At 34.6% G+C, this 18,834-nt stretch overlaps 1 protein-coding gene and 2 long non-coding RNA genes across 3 annotated transcripts; 1 reads left to right on the top strand and 2 right to left on the bottom strand.

Moving 5' to 3' along the window:
- Positions 1 to 533: 533 nt before the first annotated feature.
- Positions 534 to 1,837, bottom strand: LOC149567216 (uncharacterized). Its single transcript, XR_016361618.1, has 3 exons — positions 1,621 to 1,837; positions 1,432 to 1,494; positions 534 to 1,054 (listed from the first exon to the last, which is right to left on the bottom strand). It is a non-coding gene; the product is annotated as an uncharacterized LOC149567216 (long non-coding RNA).
- A 4,090-nt stretch (positions 1,838 to 5,927) lies between these two features.
- Positions 5,928 to 9,471, top strand: LOC149567215 (putative inactive purple acid phosphatase 2). Its single transcript, XM_089820395.1, has 2 exons — positions 5,928 to 6,840; positions 7,956 to 9,471. The coding sequence occupies exons 1-2, from the start codon at positions 6,091 to 6,093 to the stop codon at positions 9,027 to 9,029; spliced, it is 1,824 nt and encodes a 607-aa protein (XP_089676521.1). The 5' UTR covers positions 5,928 to 6,090; the 3' UTR covers positions 9,030 to 9,471.
- A 2,645-nt stretch (positions 9,472 to 12,116) lies between these two features.
- On the bottom strand, positions 12,117 to 16,326 carry LOC149567214 (uncharacterized). Its single transcript, XR_016362376.1, has 3 exons — positions 15,730 to 16,326; positions 13,197 to 13,341; positions 12,117 to 12,467 (listed from the first exon to the last, which is right to left on the bottom strand). It is a non-coding gene; the product is annotated as an uncharacterized LOC149567214 (long non-coding RNA).
- Positions 16,327 to 18,834: the final 2,508 nt, after the last annotated feature.

Raw genomic sequence — 18,834 nt, 5'->3', positions numbered from 1 at the left:
AAAGCAAGTAAGGAGTTGATGTCTTGTCCATGGGATTGGACAATTTTGTTTAAAAATTGTACAATTTGAAATACAATATTTTATACATGTTTCTTTATTTTGTGTAACAAAGTAGATTAAATAATGAAACACAAATTTTATGTTGGTTGTTATTCAACATACAATGAATGTCCTTTATCTAGAAGTGGTGTCAATTTTAATAAATCATTGATATATACAAGATATAAAATATATGGTTTAATTTTAAATAATTATTAATAAAAAAAACATAAAAATCAGTATATTATTGTTCAATCAATAGGCTATAGTGATATTATAATTGCATCAAACAATCTTAACTACCCTCACAACAATTGGTACGTGTTCAACTATGGGGTCCTCTCCCCTAGTGTTGAAAAAACGATGTTAAAACAAGAAGGAATAGAATAAGAATTCACGTGAAAACCAGATTATATGATGGAGAAAAGAGAAAAAAGAAAAAAGATGGCGACATCAATGGCCTTTGGAGGGTGCAAATCCTGAATGCGTAGGCATACAGACAAATCCTATTATTAAGTTGCAAGAGGGGTTTCTTGTTCCACAACAAATCCTGAAAATTTAAACTAGAAAATCCTGCTGCCGGGGACAATCCATCCTAGCATTCAATTAACCAGTAAAATAGAAATAAAATGTACTGCCAGCCGTTTTTCTCAAGAGTCTTTATTGGGGACATGAAAATCAAGAGAGCAAATCATTCCAATTGGCGAATATTCACACGGAATCCTTATCCACAATCCCCGAGACTCTATACTTTATGAGAAATTTGGAAAAGAAACAACTGACGATGATTGAAATCTGGCCTAATGCCAGCCTGGCAGGCCGGCCGTGAAATGGCACTATAAAAAATACGGAAACATGGACTCAGAGAGGGACACCGGATTGACACCCTTCATGGGATCCTAAATACTGTTTGCACTGTAGTGCTGGTGGAGTCTCCAACGAAGGCACTTTTGGGGGCTTTTATTGGGGTTTTCCCCCCTTTCTGCTACCTTTGGGCCTGCGTTTCTCTCGCAACCTGAATGCACGATCCGTCGCCCCCTTCAACATTGTTAGCATAGATTTGGCCCCTAATATCTTTTATAGCACATAGCAATTACTATATTTTATATGATACCTTACAAATAGAAAATATTTTAAAATTTCGAGACGCTCTCGGCTCTAGAATATGAAAATTTGCAGACTTTACTCTGAACAAATCATGAAATATCAGATTCAGCGACTTCTGCACCGTTTCATCTTTCGAGGCAAAAACTTAGAAATGATTTGACGAAATTTTTACCAGCTCTCTAAATTTAGAGACATCCCAAATGCCCTAAAAACCCAAAAGACCAAAGCTCCATATGAAGAAAACGTTCGGTAGAGAAAATTAGTTCAGGAAATAATTTTACTAACCTTTAAAAAGAGACCACAATTGAAGTACTGACTTATCTCCTCTTCCTGCAACACCTGTAGTATCTTTGTTGTAGAATAAACGCACAGAAACAAACAAATAAAATACTTAAAATGTAATTTTCAGTATAAACCTGAACTTCTCAATAAAAAACAAAAAACCTCAATGCTACCCAATCTGCTATAACTAACCTTAATAACAGTAGGAAATACAAGCTTAGTTACTCCGCTGAGCTACTTCTGCCTGTATCACTCATAAACAGAAGAATGCACAATCTAAGATTAAACCGCCTCAACAAAAAACTCCGACAAATAGAGACAGTGAGAATGATTAAAAGACATAAGGCTTATTTAAGATAGATAGATAGATAAAAAAATTAACGTCCACGAGGCTAAAAATAGTCTATGGGACAGCAAGACAACTCAAGCAGACTTAAGTAGCGCTGTTCGCCTCTTGTCTAGAAGATAAAGCTACAATTAATGCACTCATTAATAAGTATCAGAAAAAGGATTTTCTTTTTATAAGTTTCTCTACTTGTAATATTGGAAAATGATATTTACTCTTAAAAAGTTTATAATGTGAAAAAGATAAAATTGTAATCAATGCAGCTGCTGGAGAATTATTTGAATTTTTGTTGAAAAAAATTGGAAATTTTCATTGCCTTTTTCATCATTAGCCAATAGAATTTTTGAAAAACGTATTTTACAATTTCAAAAAAAATGCAAATCAATAAACCTTTTGCAAACATTAGTATATGAATGAAATTTTTAGATTTTATAACTAATACGGAACTTAGTGATTCCATTAGTTTCCTGCCAAAAGCAGGAACTAATAAAAAGTAGCATTATCCATGAGAGGAATTAGAGAATGCAGAGACTATTATGCTAATATTTATGAAGAAAACAATGTAATAGAATATAAGGTAAAATAGGAATACAATTCCAAAGAAATGGAGGGATTTTCCCTATCTCTACCCACTTAAGGCAAGATAGGGCCATAAGTGTCGAGTGTCCAAGATAGGGCACAAAAAATACTTTGGCCAATTTTCCAATATTGTTTGTCAACCACATCTTTTTGATGTCTAGGGTTGCAAGAAATCGTCGCATATTCCAAGATGTTCGGCTTGGTGTTTTGCATCTTTGGTGGAAAATATCACATTCTCTCCAGGAAACTATTCTTGTGAAGTGTGAGCTTGATGGGGGTATGAATCCGGTTGATCTTGCTATCTGTAATCGCCTCAATTTTCATCTGCAGGATGGGGTTGCGGCTCATAGGTTTCTTTCTATGTCCAGGCAGCTTCACCATCAGAGGAAGGGTCGGGTTAACCGGGATGGGCACTGGACTCCTTCTCCCTGTGGAATTCTGAAAATTAACACTGATGGTTCTTCTCGTGGGAATCCTGGTCCGGCTGGTATTGGCGGAGTGGCTCGTTGTAGTTCTGGGAATGTTAAATTTTTCTTCTCAATTCATAAGGGTGATTATACTAACAATCTCATGGAAGCTCAGGCTATTTTATATGCTGTGGAACAGTGTTGCTTGTGGGGATGGAGTAAGATTATTTGTGAGTCTGATTCCCAGGTGGTGGTGAACATGCTTTCTTCGCAAGAGCTTGAGGATGTTAGTCGGCAGTTGGCCACTGTTGTTAAGCAGATTCTTTTCTTCTCTTTCTCTTTTCAGTTCATTAGGTTCAAGTATATTCCGCGAGAATGGAATAGACCTGTTGATTGTTTAGCCAAATGGGCTTCTAGTCAGGATCCGGGTTGGAATATTAGGGATAGGGGGCAACTGTCCTTTGAGATGGTGCAAAAATTTGATGATCTTGTTGCTCAGGATCGAGCTCCTTGTTGAGCTCTCCTTGTTGTATTCCTTTCTGTCTTAATAAATTTTTACCCCTCTTTTTGCATTAATCTAAAGTATGAAAATTGGAACTCAAATTACTTATTCCATATATTTTGGGTCCAATCGTTCATGTATTTTCTAGAAGGAAGAATATTAACATCTTGAGTGACCAAACAAATTGAGAGTCCTTAAGTATATTTTTCTCAGAGTCCACAGCTATGACCATGGAAGCATTAGGCTTGATAATAATAGATCAGGTTCTAGAAATCTTTCCTCCATATTCGGCTATCGAGGGTTCGCGAGGTTCCATTTTAAATTGCTAGAAGAAGTACACTCCATCAGAGACCAATATTTTATTCTCTGCAACATCTCAGAAAGTTGTGTTGTGCAAATTGAAGCTTCATATTATGAGTGTCATTGCTCTGTTCAAGAGAGCCCATAAAGAAGACCGAACTGTCGGGAGGGTTGCAAGCATTAAATGTGAGGGACCTTCCATTGATGGGAAGGTCTCCTCAAGAGATGTATCGTAGGTAGGTTGCAGATTGACCTCAACAGAAAAAATTCCTCCTCTAATCTAGACTTCTAATTATTTTGTTTCATTTTGAAGGTTTTGAAGACACGTCATTCATTTTAGACCTTAACAATATTAGTCTCATTAGGATGACATCATTTTTTATGGTCAAACCAATGAGAAGAAAAAAATTAAATAAATTGAGTAAATTTTCTTATGTTTGTATGTTTTTCATTTTCATACATTAGTTATATCACTATCCGTTGACAATATGTCATTATAAATTCACTTTTTCTAACAAAAATAATTTAATAAATACATACAATTATGACTTGTGTATTCATTTTGAAGATATGTAGGTGATTAAAACTACTTTTTAACTTTAAAAATTTGATGTTTTTTAATGAACTCATCTTTGTAATGATAAGATCATAATATATTATATAATAAATACAACTATTAAAAAATGATATAACTATGAAATATTATATAATATATAATGAAAATTCTTGGCTAAGGATCGAAACGACCTCTTTGCACTATTTCAGTTCACACTAGATCTATGACACCTCACAAAGATTATACTTGGCAACGTCCCTCTAATAGACCTCAGAGGCGACCTTCCAAAGTGTCTGATTTCCCTAATGTCCACCTTTCCATTTTGGACTACTTCTCGCCTGTGAGAAGCTATTAGCTGTTATTTTCTTTTCTTAGTTATTTTGTTGTTTTGCATTCACATTCTTTTTGCGAACACCATTTGGTGCTCTACCTGCTATCGTTTGCCCTTTGTACTGTTTCCAATCTCTTAAACCCTCATTGGTCTCTTGTTGGACATTAATAAATTTATCTTATCTATACTTTGTACATATCAATCAAATAATTATTCCAAATTAATATTTCACTGTATAATTATTTTAAATTTAAAAAAAAAAAAATTAGATGTAAAAAATATTATATTTATCATTATTATATATTTTCAAATATTTATAGCTAATCTTTGCTTCTTTTTTAGTTATTTCTTATTTTGTTTTAATTGTGAATTTTAATAATTTATTTTGTATTAATTATAAGGATTGATATTACATATTATTTTAATAATAAAATTATATATATATATATATATATAGAAAAATAATATAATAGATAACTAGAATAAAATTAAATAATATTATAATATACTTTTTTATTTCTAATGTAACATCATTTTTAAAATACTATAATAAACTATATAACTTATATTTAGCTTTAGGCAAGAGCCTACAACACAATGGTAACTTGTGAGCCTCTCATGTGGGAGGTCTTGGATTCGAATTCACTTAACACATAAAAATAAATAAATCTAAGCTTCGGCCAATCATGGATCCAAAAGAAAACAACTTATATTTAACTTTAATATTTAATAGAGATTTAAATAAATGAAAAATTTATGTTTATGTTTTATGTTTATTATGTTATTATAGTACCATCAAAGAACTCTTACTTATTTCTACTGCAAGTATTCAAAAAACTCTTTTACTTCTAATTAAGCATGTAAAAATTATGATATTTACTATCATTTAAACAATTCCAACTCATTCAGATGATGTCTGAATAAGAATCACTTATACCACTAAATTTCATAGACACAATTAAAATATCTTCATTCATTCAAATATTACAAAATAGAAAACATAAGTAGATGCATCCCTTAGTCGTTATTCTCACCAGGATGCTTCAAAAAATAAGTAGATGCATCCCTTAGCGGATATTCCCGCCAAGATGATTGAAAAAATAAGTAGATGATGTATGAATAAGAATCCCTTATACTACTAAATCTCATAGACACCATTAAAATTTCTTCATTCATTCAAATATTCCAAAATAGAAAACATATCTCATAGACACCATTAAAAAAATTTCATTCATTCAAATATTCCAAAATAGAAAACATAAGTAGATGCATCCTTAGCGGATATTCTCACCAGGACGCTTCAAAAAAATGAGTAGGTGTGTAAAAAAAAAAAGAACCAAGGATATTGTCACCAGGATGCTTCAAGAAATAAGGATATTGTCACCAGAATGCTTAAAAAATTAAAGTTTGTAAAATCTGGACAAAACATGATCAAAGTATATTAACGAATATTCTCACCACTTTAAAAATTTTAAGTTCGTGGAATCTGGACAAAACATGATCAAAGCATACGTTTTATGATATCTAGATGCTTTTCATCACACTTGGACTTATTTCATTCAACACCCAGCTTTCCAGTGTTGAACTCCCTTTTTCCAAGTCATTGATTGCTTGACTGGTGCAAATCTTACTCTTTCTCTTATGAGGAGAGTGGGTTTGAACCTACTCTGCAGCGTTTGTTTTCATGAGAGGTCAGAAATGGGTTTCATCAGAAATGCAATTTTAATGCTGGTGTCATCAGTAGCAATAGCAATAGTGGGTGGGGTCAAACTGGAAGCGTTTCCAAATATACTTGACACTTCCGGAGATAACGTCACTCTGCAATGGGAAGGCATCTCTTCTCCCTCAGACTTAGACTGGGTGGGCATTTATTCCCCTCCCGATTCTGCAGATGATCATTTCATAGGTTACAATCTTCTCTCCACATGTCCAAATTGGAAAAAGGGTTCTTGTTCCATGAATCTTCCCCTCATAAACCTCAGATCTCCTTATGAATTCAGAATATTCCATTGGGAACAATCCCAGATTACAAATACCACTCCAGTGGACTCAGATAACAATCCCCTGCCCTCCACTGCCAATCTGCTGGCCACAAGTCAGGCTGTAACTTTTCAGAACCTGAACCAGCCAGCTCAGATCCACTTGGCATTTACTTCCAATAAAGATGAGATGCGTGTCATGTTTATCACCAAGGATGATTTCAAGAGCTATGTGAAATATGGGCTTCAAGAGGAAGGGCTGGATGAGGTGGCAGAGGCTTTGTCCATCACTTATAAGCAGTCTGACATGTGTGATGGGCCTGCTAATACTAGCGTGGGATGGAGGGATCCGGGTTACATTCATGACGCTGTCATGCAGGGACTGGAGTCAGGGAGGCGCTATTTTTATCAGGTAATTTTTTTTTTTGTTTTTTAAGGTAATGGGCGGAAGTTTAGATTTACTAATATTATTATTTGTTGAGATAAATTATTATTATTATATGTTAAGTTCCAGTAAATTCAGTCTAAGATCTCTTAGAAGAGAGACTCACAAGTTACCATTATGTATAAATTAATATATAATAATAAAAATTAATAGAAATTAAAAAATTTCAGATGAGTTACAGATATAGACAAAAAGCTTATATTGGTTGTACAATTTCCAGCATTCCAAATTTTTTACTGTTCAAATCTAGTCTTAAAAAGTAGATGCTGTTAATATGTACAGAAACATTTCAATTAAATTTTAGATTTTTTTTTAACTTCGTGAATCTCAGTTCTTAAAATGAGATGCAGAAGCCCATCATACGTTCTCACCCTTATATTGACAACTTTTAGAAACACGTGAGCTGTGTAATTAAATACAAGATTATGCTTCTAAGTTGGTGGTAAGAAATGCTTTTTAAGTATTTTAACTATACCGTGTTACTTGAATTATCATCCAAAAAAACAATTGAATTCCACTCAGTGTTAGAGTGGGCTTTCAAATATAGTGGGATCCCTATCATAGCTGTGGGTGATGATATGTTACTCTGAAAAAATCACAAGTAGAATCACTTCATCACTTGTTTGTCATGTAAGTTTTGATAATTCAACTTTGAAGAAGTTTATTATATTGCTATTAGGATTTAACTGTGTAGTTTTTGAGTCAAACTCATTGACCCATGTTTCATGAGTAGTGATTCACACGAATCCAGCTCTTATGAGAATAAATGGAACACTTAGCACTCATTATATCTAGGTGATGCTCACAAAGGTACGGGAGGTCAATGGATTTGACTTCTTGTAAAAAATATTTCCTACTTATCATTTGTAAAAGCTGTAAAAATGTCTTTGTTTGAATTTTCTTCTTCATCAATGTTTTTTTATGCTCGCAAGAAATCTTCTTGTAAAGAGGATTCAGAAATCATATTATTGTTTTTATACTAAAAATAAGCAAGACATAAATTTGCAATTGCAATTTTCCTTTCCTCTGTGCTTTTTGTTCCAGGGCCAAGTTTATAATAGGGAGCATTTTTTATTTGGCAGGTTGGAAGCGATCAGATAGGTTGGAGTTCGATTCAGAGTTTCATATCTCAAAACAAAAATTCAGATGAAACCATTGCCTTCCTATTTGGCGACTTGGGAACATCAGTTCCATATAGAACTTTTCTGCGGACCCAAGAGCAGAGCAAGCCTACTATCAACTGGCTAAAGCGTGACATAGAAGAAGTTGGGGATAAGCCTACATTTATTTCACATATCGGTGACATCAGCTATGCCAGAGGTTATGCATGGTTATGGGATTCCTTCTTTACTCAGATTGAGCCTCTTGCATCCAAGGTCCCATTTCATGTCTGTATAGGAAATCATGAATATGATTGGCCATTACAACCATGGAAACCTGAATGGGCAAGTAAGATTTATGGGACAGATGGGGGAGGTGAATGTGGGGTGCCTTACAGCCTAAAGTTTCATATGCCCGGGAATTCTTCCTTTCCCACTGGAACATCTTCTCCACCCACCAAAAATCTCTACTATTCATTTGACTTGGGAGTTGTGCATTTCTTATATCTATCCACTGAAACAAATTTCTTAAATGGAAGTGATCAATATGCCTTCGTAGAACAAGATTTGAAAAATGTTGACAAAAGAAAGACTCCCTTTGTGGTTGTTCAAGGTCACCGTCCCATGTATACTACTGACAATTTACTCACAGAAGCCCCCCTACGCCAAAATATGATTGAGCACTTAGAACCTCTTCTAGTACAGTATAAAGTCAATCTAGTCTTATGGGGCCATGTTCACAAGTATGAGAGATTTTGTCCAATGAAAAACATGTCATGTGGTGCTGATCTTCCAGCGCATGTTGTGATTGGAATGGGAGGGCAAGATTACCAATCAATATGGGAGCCTAGGCCTGACCATCCCACAGATCCAATCTTCCCACAACCTGCTAGGTCTCTTTACAGAGACATGGAGTTTGGTTATACAAGACTACATGCAACTAGGGAAGCATTGACACTTTCTTACATCAGTAATCATGATGGACAGGTCCATGATGTTTTAGAAATACGCCTAAAGGATGGTGAAAAGCTTTCTCAAATTAGAATTGGTTTTTAAAGAGAAGTTTTTATTCCTGGTAGGAACTTAACTTGTATTAGTTGTTGGGTATCTATTTTACTCCCCCTCCAAAAAATTTAAATGGAATAAAAATACAAATCAATTTATTCTAATGGACATCATGCGAAAAAAAGCATTGAAAATGAAAGGATCTGTACTAATGTCAGGCTAATTACTTTGGAAGGGACAGAGAGAAGCATGCAAATGATTATTAGAAGGAAAGTGCAAGCTAGCATGTCACTGTGAACCTCTGTAGCTAGTGAATGAAGACCAGGCAAATGTAAGAGAAACAAAGCTGTGTATAAAGTCTTTATGTATATGAAACTATGTACACATGATACATCAAGAAGCTCGTACCATTCTCTTAATGCATGAGTATAATCCCAATAATTTGTAATCATAACACTGTTCTTGATATTAATTTACAAAAGGTGATTTATTATTTTCTTTGAGCTTTTTTAAGCTTTTAAGGTAGAGTATATGGTACAGAAGTTGGACTTCCTTGAGAGAGATCTCAAGGGAGTCCACCATCTGTAGCATACGACAAAATGTTCACAAACAACTTTATTACTGCTGTGAATGACTATTCTTTCTAGAGCTGCAAGGTATGCTCACGGTTCAGCTGTAGCTGTTGCAACTGAAATTTTGTTCTACACTTCGCTTAAGTAGTTCTCCATTCTTTCTCCACAATCTCTTCTCTCTTTGCTAACTAGTATTCAGTTGTCTCTTCTTTCTAAATCTTTTTCCATTTCAAATTTACCTACCACAATAAATTGCCACCCAAAATTGAATTGTTGTTCAAATTGCTCAAATCTAGATGTTAGAAACAGGAACTCAAGAATAAATGTTGTTTGGTGGTTGTAAAAGGAATATGGTAGTAAGATGCAATAGATTTTAGCCCACATGGGTAGCAGACTTGTATTGGGTTATGGATTGTTCCTATTGATCTTGGGTTCGACTCTGGTCTCAGTTGATTTGTCTCACCCAAACTATTAGGGGTATCCAAAAATACGAACTAGGACACACTAAGGCGCAAGAAATATAAAAAAAAGAATATCAATGAGATTTTCATCAGCACATCATAAATTTGACTTAGCGCAGAGAAATTCTAATAACCCACTAAATCCTAAGTATCTTTTATGCTCATTTTGTACTTCTGGAGTTAAAATTGTCCATTCTAGAGCACCAACAATTCCGATGTTCTCTCAGATCAATTAATCTGGAGCTCAACTTTCAGAGCCCTTTTGAATCTCAATTTCCAAGCTCTTTTGGAGCTCCAAGAGTTCTTTTGGAGCTTGATTATTCCAGAGCTCCACTAATGTAAAGTTGACAATAAGGGCTCAAAATATGCTGTCGTATCCTTGATGCCCAAATTGCTTCTTATTATCTGTTGCTTCATAAAAATCTTTGCAAGCTGCTGCTGACAGCAGTGTAATATTGAACTTCGATTTCTCCACCTTCTATTAGCTCCTTTATGAAATGATTGGACGAATGAAATTTTCATCAAAGCTATTGATGATACATTTATCATAAAATATAATCACATTGTCTTTCTATTCTTATTTACGTCTATTAAGATTCTCTATAGTCACATACCTATACCTTGACATGTTGTTTCATATATATCAAGTTTCAATTTTTTTTAAAAGACAATGAATTATTTCCTGGAGGCCCATTAAAATTGCCTCTAAATTCAAGTGGAATATATATTCAAATGTGCTGTCCCATAATTCAGCATATTATTCAAATGTGCTGTCCCATAATTCAGCATATCCAACTTGGAACCCAAATTCATGTATTGTAGTATACAACATTTCGTGTCATTAACATATATTAGGATTATTTTACCTCTTGCTAATGTGCTTTCAGATTTGGTTTCTTCATAAATTTGGAACTTAAGTTTTTGAGTATGCTATATATATATATAGATACCATACTTTTATTTTAAAAAGGTCTTACATTGTTGCTATAAGCTTTCTTGTTTAATTTTAGACTTGTGGCTATTAGTGTTGATGCAAACTTGCTATTTTGCACTATAGATCTCTTCAAAAGCTATGCTACATACTTTTCTTGAGAAATAAACCTAGTGTCATGTTCCACTTTTTTTAATTTCTATACAAAGGATATATTTTAGTAGACCTAAATATGCCTTTTCAAATTCTCTTTTCATACTAATTCAAATAGCAAATACCATAAGCTGAAATATACTTCTATCAACACGAAATAGTTGTGTCAAAAAATGAGGTAGGTTTGCACATGTAGTGTATATAGATGTCCAGAAACAGTAGTGGTGTAACAATAATTGTGAGGCATTAAAGAATGAACATATAAATGTAGCTGTTAGTAATGTGAAGTTAAGCATTAATAGGAAATATTAATCTCATTCACAAATAAATAAACAACTTTTGTCATAATTATCAAATTAGTAATAAGTGCACACTTCCCTTACATAGGATACAAAGGCTGAGGCACAAGGATCTGCTAGGATTGCAAATTGTTTTTGCAGCTCTATGAATAAAACAAAATCTTCATTTACTTGAAAAGGCACGGCTGCAAGTCCCAGTTTACTTTGTGATTGGCTAACTAATGAAAAGATAAAGCTATAAATTGAATTTAATTATTCTTTTTAAGTTTTGTATATTGGTAATAGGGAAACCCCAAGATTCGGAGAGCATGTCTCAAAGAGGTTGTGTGAGTTCTTCTAAGGCCTGCCCCTCTCACCTTCAGATTCAATTTGTTCCCTGTTATCTGAGTTCATTCGCTGAAAACTAAAAATGTCACCTAATGGAGACTAATCATCAAAGCTCGTAAGTGCATTAAAAGGAAACTCTTCAGTTATCAATACCAGTTTCTGTTCACATGAACACTCTCATTATCCTTTTGAAAAGATTTCATAACTTAATTCTCAGCAATACAGATGGACTACCAACAGCAATGCATATACATTATACAAGATGCATCCCCGGCAGCAAACTTGGAAGGCGAATTCATAAAGATATAAATCAAAAACAAACTTCATTAGGACAATGAGGATGATTTGCTAAACTTAAATGAAAATTCAAAATACAATGCTGAAAATTCAAAATATTAGCTGTGATAAAGTAAAAATCAAATAGATAAATAGTAAGTTCAAATGTAGTTCAAGGACACGTAACATAAGACTGAAAAGAATGATCATGGGCAGTGACCATTCCCTCCAATCTTAAGGAGGGGGCAAATTCAAGCCCTCCTGAATTAAAAAAAGTTGCATTGTATAAAATATTCATTTATATATCAGTTTACAAATTAGCTGATCAATTTCAACAACTGATTCAAAAGTACAACATCGTAATTAAAATTTTCTCTGCACTTACTGAGGGGGGAAATAGCTGAAAATCATAAGTATACTCAAGGAACAAGAATCATCATTAAAAGTCTCTTGTGTCATCACATTTCTAGCTGCAAGAAATATTGATAAAAAAAGCAGTTAACACCGGTTATAAATGCGTCACCAGCTGCTATAAGTGAATTTGAATCCTACAGCAATGAAAACAGAAACCTTACGAAGTTTTGATGAAAAAAATAATGGAACCGTTCCAACATTTATTTTCAGTTCTTTTGGGAAGTCAATCAGCATTAATTAAATAGAATAATAATTCTACGGTCGACCACATTCAATTGCGAGCAGAAATGACTTGGAAATTTCTAAGAAAAGTTCCAATTCATACACTCAAATCTCTCAGCTGAAGCTCAGGAAAAACTTGTCAGAGAAAAAATATAAAGGCATTTTGTGTTTTCAAAAGAAAAAGTCTTTCCTGTTTCATGGCAAACTAGCTTACATCAAAATGAACATTAAAAGCATATATTTACTGAAAACATCATTGTGAAAGAACAATCATCTCTATAGAGATTTCTTATTTATTAGGCACATTTTAATATTCATGAAGCACTTTTTCCTAATTGGTTTTGAACAGTCTGTGGAGAAGATTAAATATGTAGACTCAGATATTATGAAAAACTTTACAATTTTACAGAGCGTTGACACTCAAACCTATCTGGAACTATTGTTTACTATTGCTTTAACGTGCAGTAGGATTAAGCCAACACCTAAATTATTATCATCTATAATAATGAAAACTATATATTCCTTATATTTTAGACTAACACCACTGATTTGCAAGAATATACCTGATTTTCTCTGTTTGAGATTGTTAGTAGTTTTTCCTCCGTGAGTGCAAAACCCAATCTGCCCAAGCAATCCTGGCGCTCCTAAATTGTGGAATTGACTGGCAAAACAGTTTTTCTAGTAATCATAAAGTAGCCAGGGCTGCAACTGCCCCAGAAACAAAATGAATTAATTCTTTAAACGTTGCATATGATATCAAGAAAGAAAAAATAAAATTACTTTCTCCAGATAATAATATTAAAATCTCTACAAAATATTAAATGGGAACTTTGAATATTATATAGGATAAAAACTATTTTTATAATGGTCAATGTTGATTTATAAACCTCTAAAACTTTTACCCTGTTTTGAGGATTGAAAGTAACAATGCAATTTATAGTAATACCTATGATACAAGTCATGATAGGTTATTAAATTTATGAGCAGCCATGGTAAAACTTAAAAAGGTGTTAGATTGGTCATTCAATTGTCTGATTAAGATCCTTGGGTGGTCTTCAACTACATCATGTGGGAAGTACATAGCGGGTTATCTGTTTCTTTCTGGTTAGATTCTTGGTTGGGCTTCCCACCTCTTTTTAACTCTCCGCAAGCTTTGGAGATCATGCATATCACTAACCAACATTGGGGCTCAAAATTGTTTGATTTTGTGGTTGCAATTGAGTCAAAATTGTTTGATTTTATGGTTGCAATTGAGTTACACTCAGGCAAGGGTATTTGGAAGGATCCGACATCCTTACCGCTGGACAATAATCAGTGTTCCTTTTTATTGGGAGTTTTTAAAGAAAGAAATATTTATTTTTCTCGAGATAAGGATGTAGTAAGATGGACTCCTTCTAAAGATGGTAGCTACTATGTTAAAGAAGGTTATAAAGCATTACAAAATCTGGCTGAAATTAGGCCCCCACATCGTGCTTTCAATCTTTGTTGGAATAATGTTGTGCTCCCCAAAGCAGGCTGTTTCACTTGGCTTGCTTTAAAAAAAAGGATTTTAACTAGTGATAAATTGTCTAGACTTTCAATAGCTCAGCCATTTAAGTGTGTTTTGTGTGAAGAAACATGGGAGACTACAGATCACATACTATTATGATGTCCTTATGCGCAACAGTGCTAGTTACATGTGCTCAAGAAACTCAATTATGAGATGCCACTTCCGAACAGCTTGTGGAATCTTTTTCAATCATGGCCCTTGCTTTATCCTAAGTCAATGTTTCATGGTATTTGGAAGTGTGCTCCTTCAGCTATTGTTTGGGCACTTTGGTGGGAAAGAAACAAGCGTATCTTTCATCATGTTTCTTCACATATGAGCAAGGTGCAAGATCAGATTGAGAAATCTATATCTGAAAGCGTTAATTCTTTAATTGCTTCTGTTAGTTTTAATCACTATTTATCAGCTTGGGATAGTAGCATCATTCAAAATTGGAAAGCTATTCGCATTCCTATGGGTACTCATTCAAATCCAAAATTATCCGGCAAAGTTGATAGATCAAATGTCAAGTGGACTCCTCCATTATCTGGTTTTGCAAAGATTAACTTTGATGGTGCATCACGTGGAAACCCAGGCAAATCAGGAATTGGAGCTTGCATTAGAGATGAGTGTGGAAGGGTTTTAGCGATTAAATCTCAACCCTTACCTCTGGGGACAAATAATATGGCCTCACACGCTTTGTTAGCTGGCTTAATACTAGCAAGAAGAAATGGTTTTCATTCAGTTCATATTGAGGGTGACTCAATGATTATAATTAAAGCATGTCTCTCAAAAAATTCTTTCAATTGGAAAATTACTTATATCCTAAAACAGATTTGGGGGTTAGTGGATTCGTTTCGAGAGTATCAGATATCTCATATATATAGGGAAGGTAATTCTGTGGCCGACTATTTAGCAAATATGGGATGTGATGATCAACATGTAGAGTTTGTTGCCTCGGCTTCACATCCCAATCTTAATTCTCATCCAATTATTTGTCTGCCTTTCATGTTCTAGCAGAACTTTTTATCATGGATTCAAATTAATGTCTCCAATTGCAGCCCTTTGTAGTTTGTGTTGTCGTAGGGGAAATCTTTTGTGGGCTGCTTTTCTTCTGCTTATTTCTTTTGTATTTCAACGAGGAAATGGGGTTTTCTTTCTAGTTCTTTCCCCATGGACTTATCGAACTAGCTATTTTAATATATAGTTTGTGGCCCCGTCCACATTTGCCACCATTAATAATATAAAAATTAAAAATTAAAAAAAAAAAAATTGTCTAATTAAGAGCTTCCATTGAGAGCGTCCTTGTGCATTATCATCCTAAATATTGCCTCAACAAGAATACCACAAATTAGCACCACATGGGCATCACAAAAACCTAGCCTATCCATTAGAGGGAGCTGGAATTGGTAATTCATCAGAAAATCAGTACAGGGGACTCGAATGGGAAATGCATTACAAAAACCTCCTAAATATCCCAAGTTTCAAGCTCCTGGATTTATACCACATGTAAATCCAATTAAATCAAATGTAATGCCAAATATAAATATTTTAAATAGAAATATATATACCTGGAACAAGAATACCACAAATCAGCATAATTGAGACTCCTGCCCTGCAATCCCCTTGATACGGGCAACATCTTGCACCGAGGCACCCGCACCATTGCTAGGGTTTTTCCCGCTCACCTCCAAATTCAAATTTTCACCTCCTACCACTCCCATCCTCCGCTCAAGGATCTTCTAATTTGCTAATTTCGGTAGGATCTAGATGTTACGTTCGCAGTTGAATTTGCATTTTTGGGGGAGGAACAAAATTACATCTAAAAACAGAGTATAATTGAAAAATAGAAGCCGCATAACTTGACCATGATACAACCAGCTAATCTAAATTTTAGGAAAATAACATTTAATCAGGGCGTCCCGGTTGTGGATTTTTCATTTCTCTTGATTTCTTCTACCAGTGGGGTTTCAATATCGAGTGTTTCTTTCATAAACATAATTATCTACAAGATTGAGTGTTCTAATGTAATGATATCCCGATAGCGTCTATAAATTCCTTCCTCTATTCAAAAATTCAGAATCAGAGCTAGTTTCGTCGGATTGTGAGATAAGATTAATTTTCATACTAAGTTTAGAGTGGATTTGAAGTTCCTAAAGAACACCAAAAGTGCTAAATAAGTTCTAAATCTCAATTTGTATTATCATTTGTAATATATACAAACTAGCTGTTTGGTCCAGCTTGACTTAAAAACAAAATGTGGACCCATCATAACTAAGCACCATCTTTACTACAAACATCTTGAATGTTATTAACAAGAGTTTACCGCAGTGTAAACTAATGTAGATGGCCTTTATCGCAAAAATAGCAGAGTGTTGTATAGACTCTAAGACTACACATAATCTATTTAGAGTGTATCTATCATTTCTATAATATCAACTTTATCACCTTGAAGAAACATAAACTTCTAACCTAGACTATACAGTAGAGCTTCTAAAAATAGATAATTGTTCACCACCAAAATTTTCCTTCTTGAGCCTCATTTTTTAACTAAGGTCTTCCTTCTTAAGATACCACACCATGCCCTTCCAGTCTACATAAATGTGAGTATTTGAAGTAGCTAACAACTACACCCAGTTACTTTTGATTTGGTCCACTCTACGTAGAAAGTTCCTCCTATTCTTAATAATCAAGATTAGGAAGATTTGACAGGATCATCTTGGATGTCATACTCACTCCTCCTGGGAATACATAAGTTATCGTCAATATTTTCTGGGATAGAGTCTAATTCCCTGATAATGGGCTCCTTAAAGACTACTCTACAAAAATCCCTAATTGCTTTTTTTTATCTTTATCAATATGGAGAATGGTGGTGACAAACATGGCTACTATATCATAATTGTATTTTTGTCTGTCCATTGAGTTTGAGAATTTTGCCCCCACAATAACCCCCATAGCCATGTAGACCAAGCTATTCTTGGTCCTGAACATCTTACTGATCCTAAGTGATGCAAGAGCATCCTGGGTTCCCTTGCTACCCTACTCATCTTTGTCCATTATGCCTAGTAGTGCCAAGTTCCAGTGGTTGATGAGTTGCAGTTGTTGCGAAGTTGTTCAGCATTGATCGAGTTGTCCTTGTTGGTTGAGTATTTTTGTATGTACCAAGTTGTTTAGTATTGGTCGAGTGTTCCTTCCTGTGTTAAGTGAACCTAATATTTGTTGATGCTCAGATCTATCTTTGATCAAGTTTGTTTGTGATTGGTTCTTAGTTTGAGTGGACTCATGTATTTAATTTGGATTGTGAATTCAATGTAAGGATCTTGTCTTGGGAAGTGTGCAAACTATTTTAAGGTTGACCTTCTATCATGTAATGGTCTATAATCCTCTATAAGCCATTTTGGTAAGTATAAATAGGGGTGTTTAGGCTTAGGTTTGAGCGCACTTAGAGATCCGAATGGGAGAGCAAAGTAGAAGAGCAAGAAGTCCAAATTAAGGACTTGCAAAAGTTCCAAGTCTAAGATTTTGTAAATCTTGTTGGTCGTAACCCAGAAGGCCTTACAATTGGGCATGTATGTAGATAATTTGATGGATTTAACAATGTATTTTGTTTTTCCTTCTCTCCTTGGTGTTGTTTTCTTCTATTGTGTTTACTCAACAAGGTGATTGGATAGTTAGGTGTACCTCTAGCCTTGGCTATTCATCTCTCCTTGCACACTAAGATCCATTATTTCTCCCCAAAAATATATTTCCCTATTACCAAACCTCATCCTAATGGTTGTATCCATAGCTAACCAAAAAAGACTCAAAATAAAATCTTTATAGCTACAATGAAGGGAACCTAAGGATTAAAAGCCCATACTCACTATGATGTTATCAACTAATAACCAGAAATGACATTCTAATCTTGCATTTAATGGGACCTTAAATAGTAAATAGGGTCAACTCCTAGTGCTCTACTCGGGCAACTGAGTCAATTGTTATGTCAGCCTGGTTCTTCAACCGTGCCACTAGATGATCTATTGGGTCATTCACTAATGCTAGACGATCAATTGGACGAAAAAGGGGTTCATCGAGGCCTAGAGTTTGGGAACTCATCACTCAAATATGAGTTGTAACCCATCACCCTATATATAGTAGGGAAATTCTAGTTGGAAGGACCTTTTGCATCACATGCATGTGGCTAAACCATCGTCCGCCAAATTTAATAAGCACTTGCAAACATAACAGTCATTGTTTGAGATAGATCATGTCCCAATTATTATCGATTCAATTGACTTAGCAGCACTACGAACAACATCAGTTTGTTAGTTCAGATGATCTAGTGGATCCATAAGCAGCAGCAAAGCTAGTATCAACAGTTGTTGAGTTTGTTGCCCTTACAATCTATGGGGGGTCGCAGTACTATTACTAACCATAGGCCTTCATCTCGATTTTGTGTCTTAATAGGAGCCCTATTGTCTCTATCTATGGCGTGATTCACTATAGATAAAATAGGGTGGGTCCATAATGGATTACTTGATCTCTTAGAGCTATGTTACGTATAGAATATTGGGAGAACTGGAAGAGGATCAAGAAGAGCCCTTAGCCTCCACCCCTTGCTAAATAATTCTATACCCCCATAGTCCATAAAATTTTAAGGTCCTCTAGGGGCCTTCTTGGCAGCACTGGGGTTAATA

The sequence above is a fragment of the Cupressus sempervirens genome, chromosome 3, assembly GCF_028749045.1.
Source record: "Cupressus sempervirens isolate cs-2001-9-10 chromosome 3, ASM2874904v1, whole genome shotgun sequence".
In the NCBI taxonomy this organism is placed as follows: domain Eukaryota; kingdom Viridiplantae; phylum Streptophyta; class Pinopsida; order Cupressales; family Cupressaceae; genus Cupressus; species Cupressus sempervirens.
This window is presented reverse-complemented; position numbering and strand designations above follow the sequence as displayed.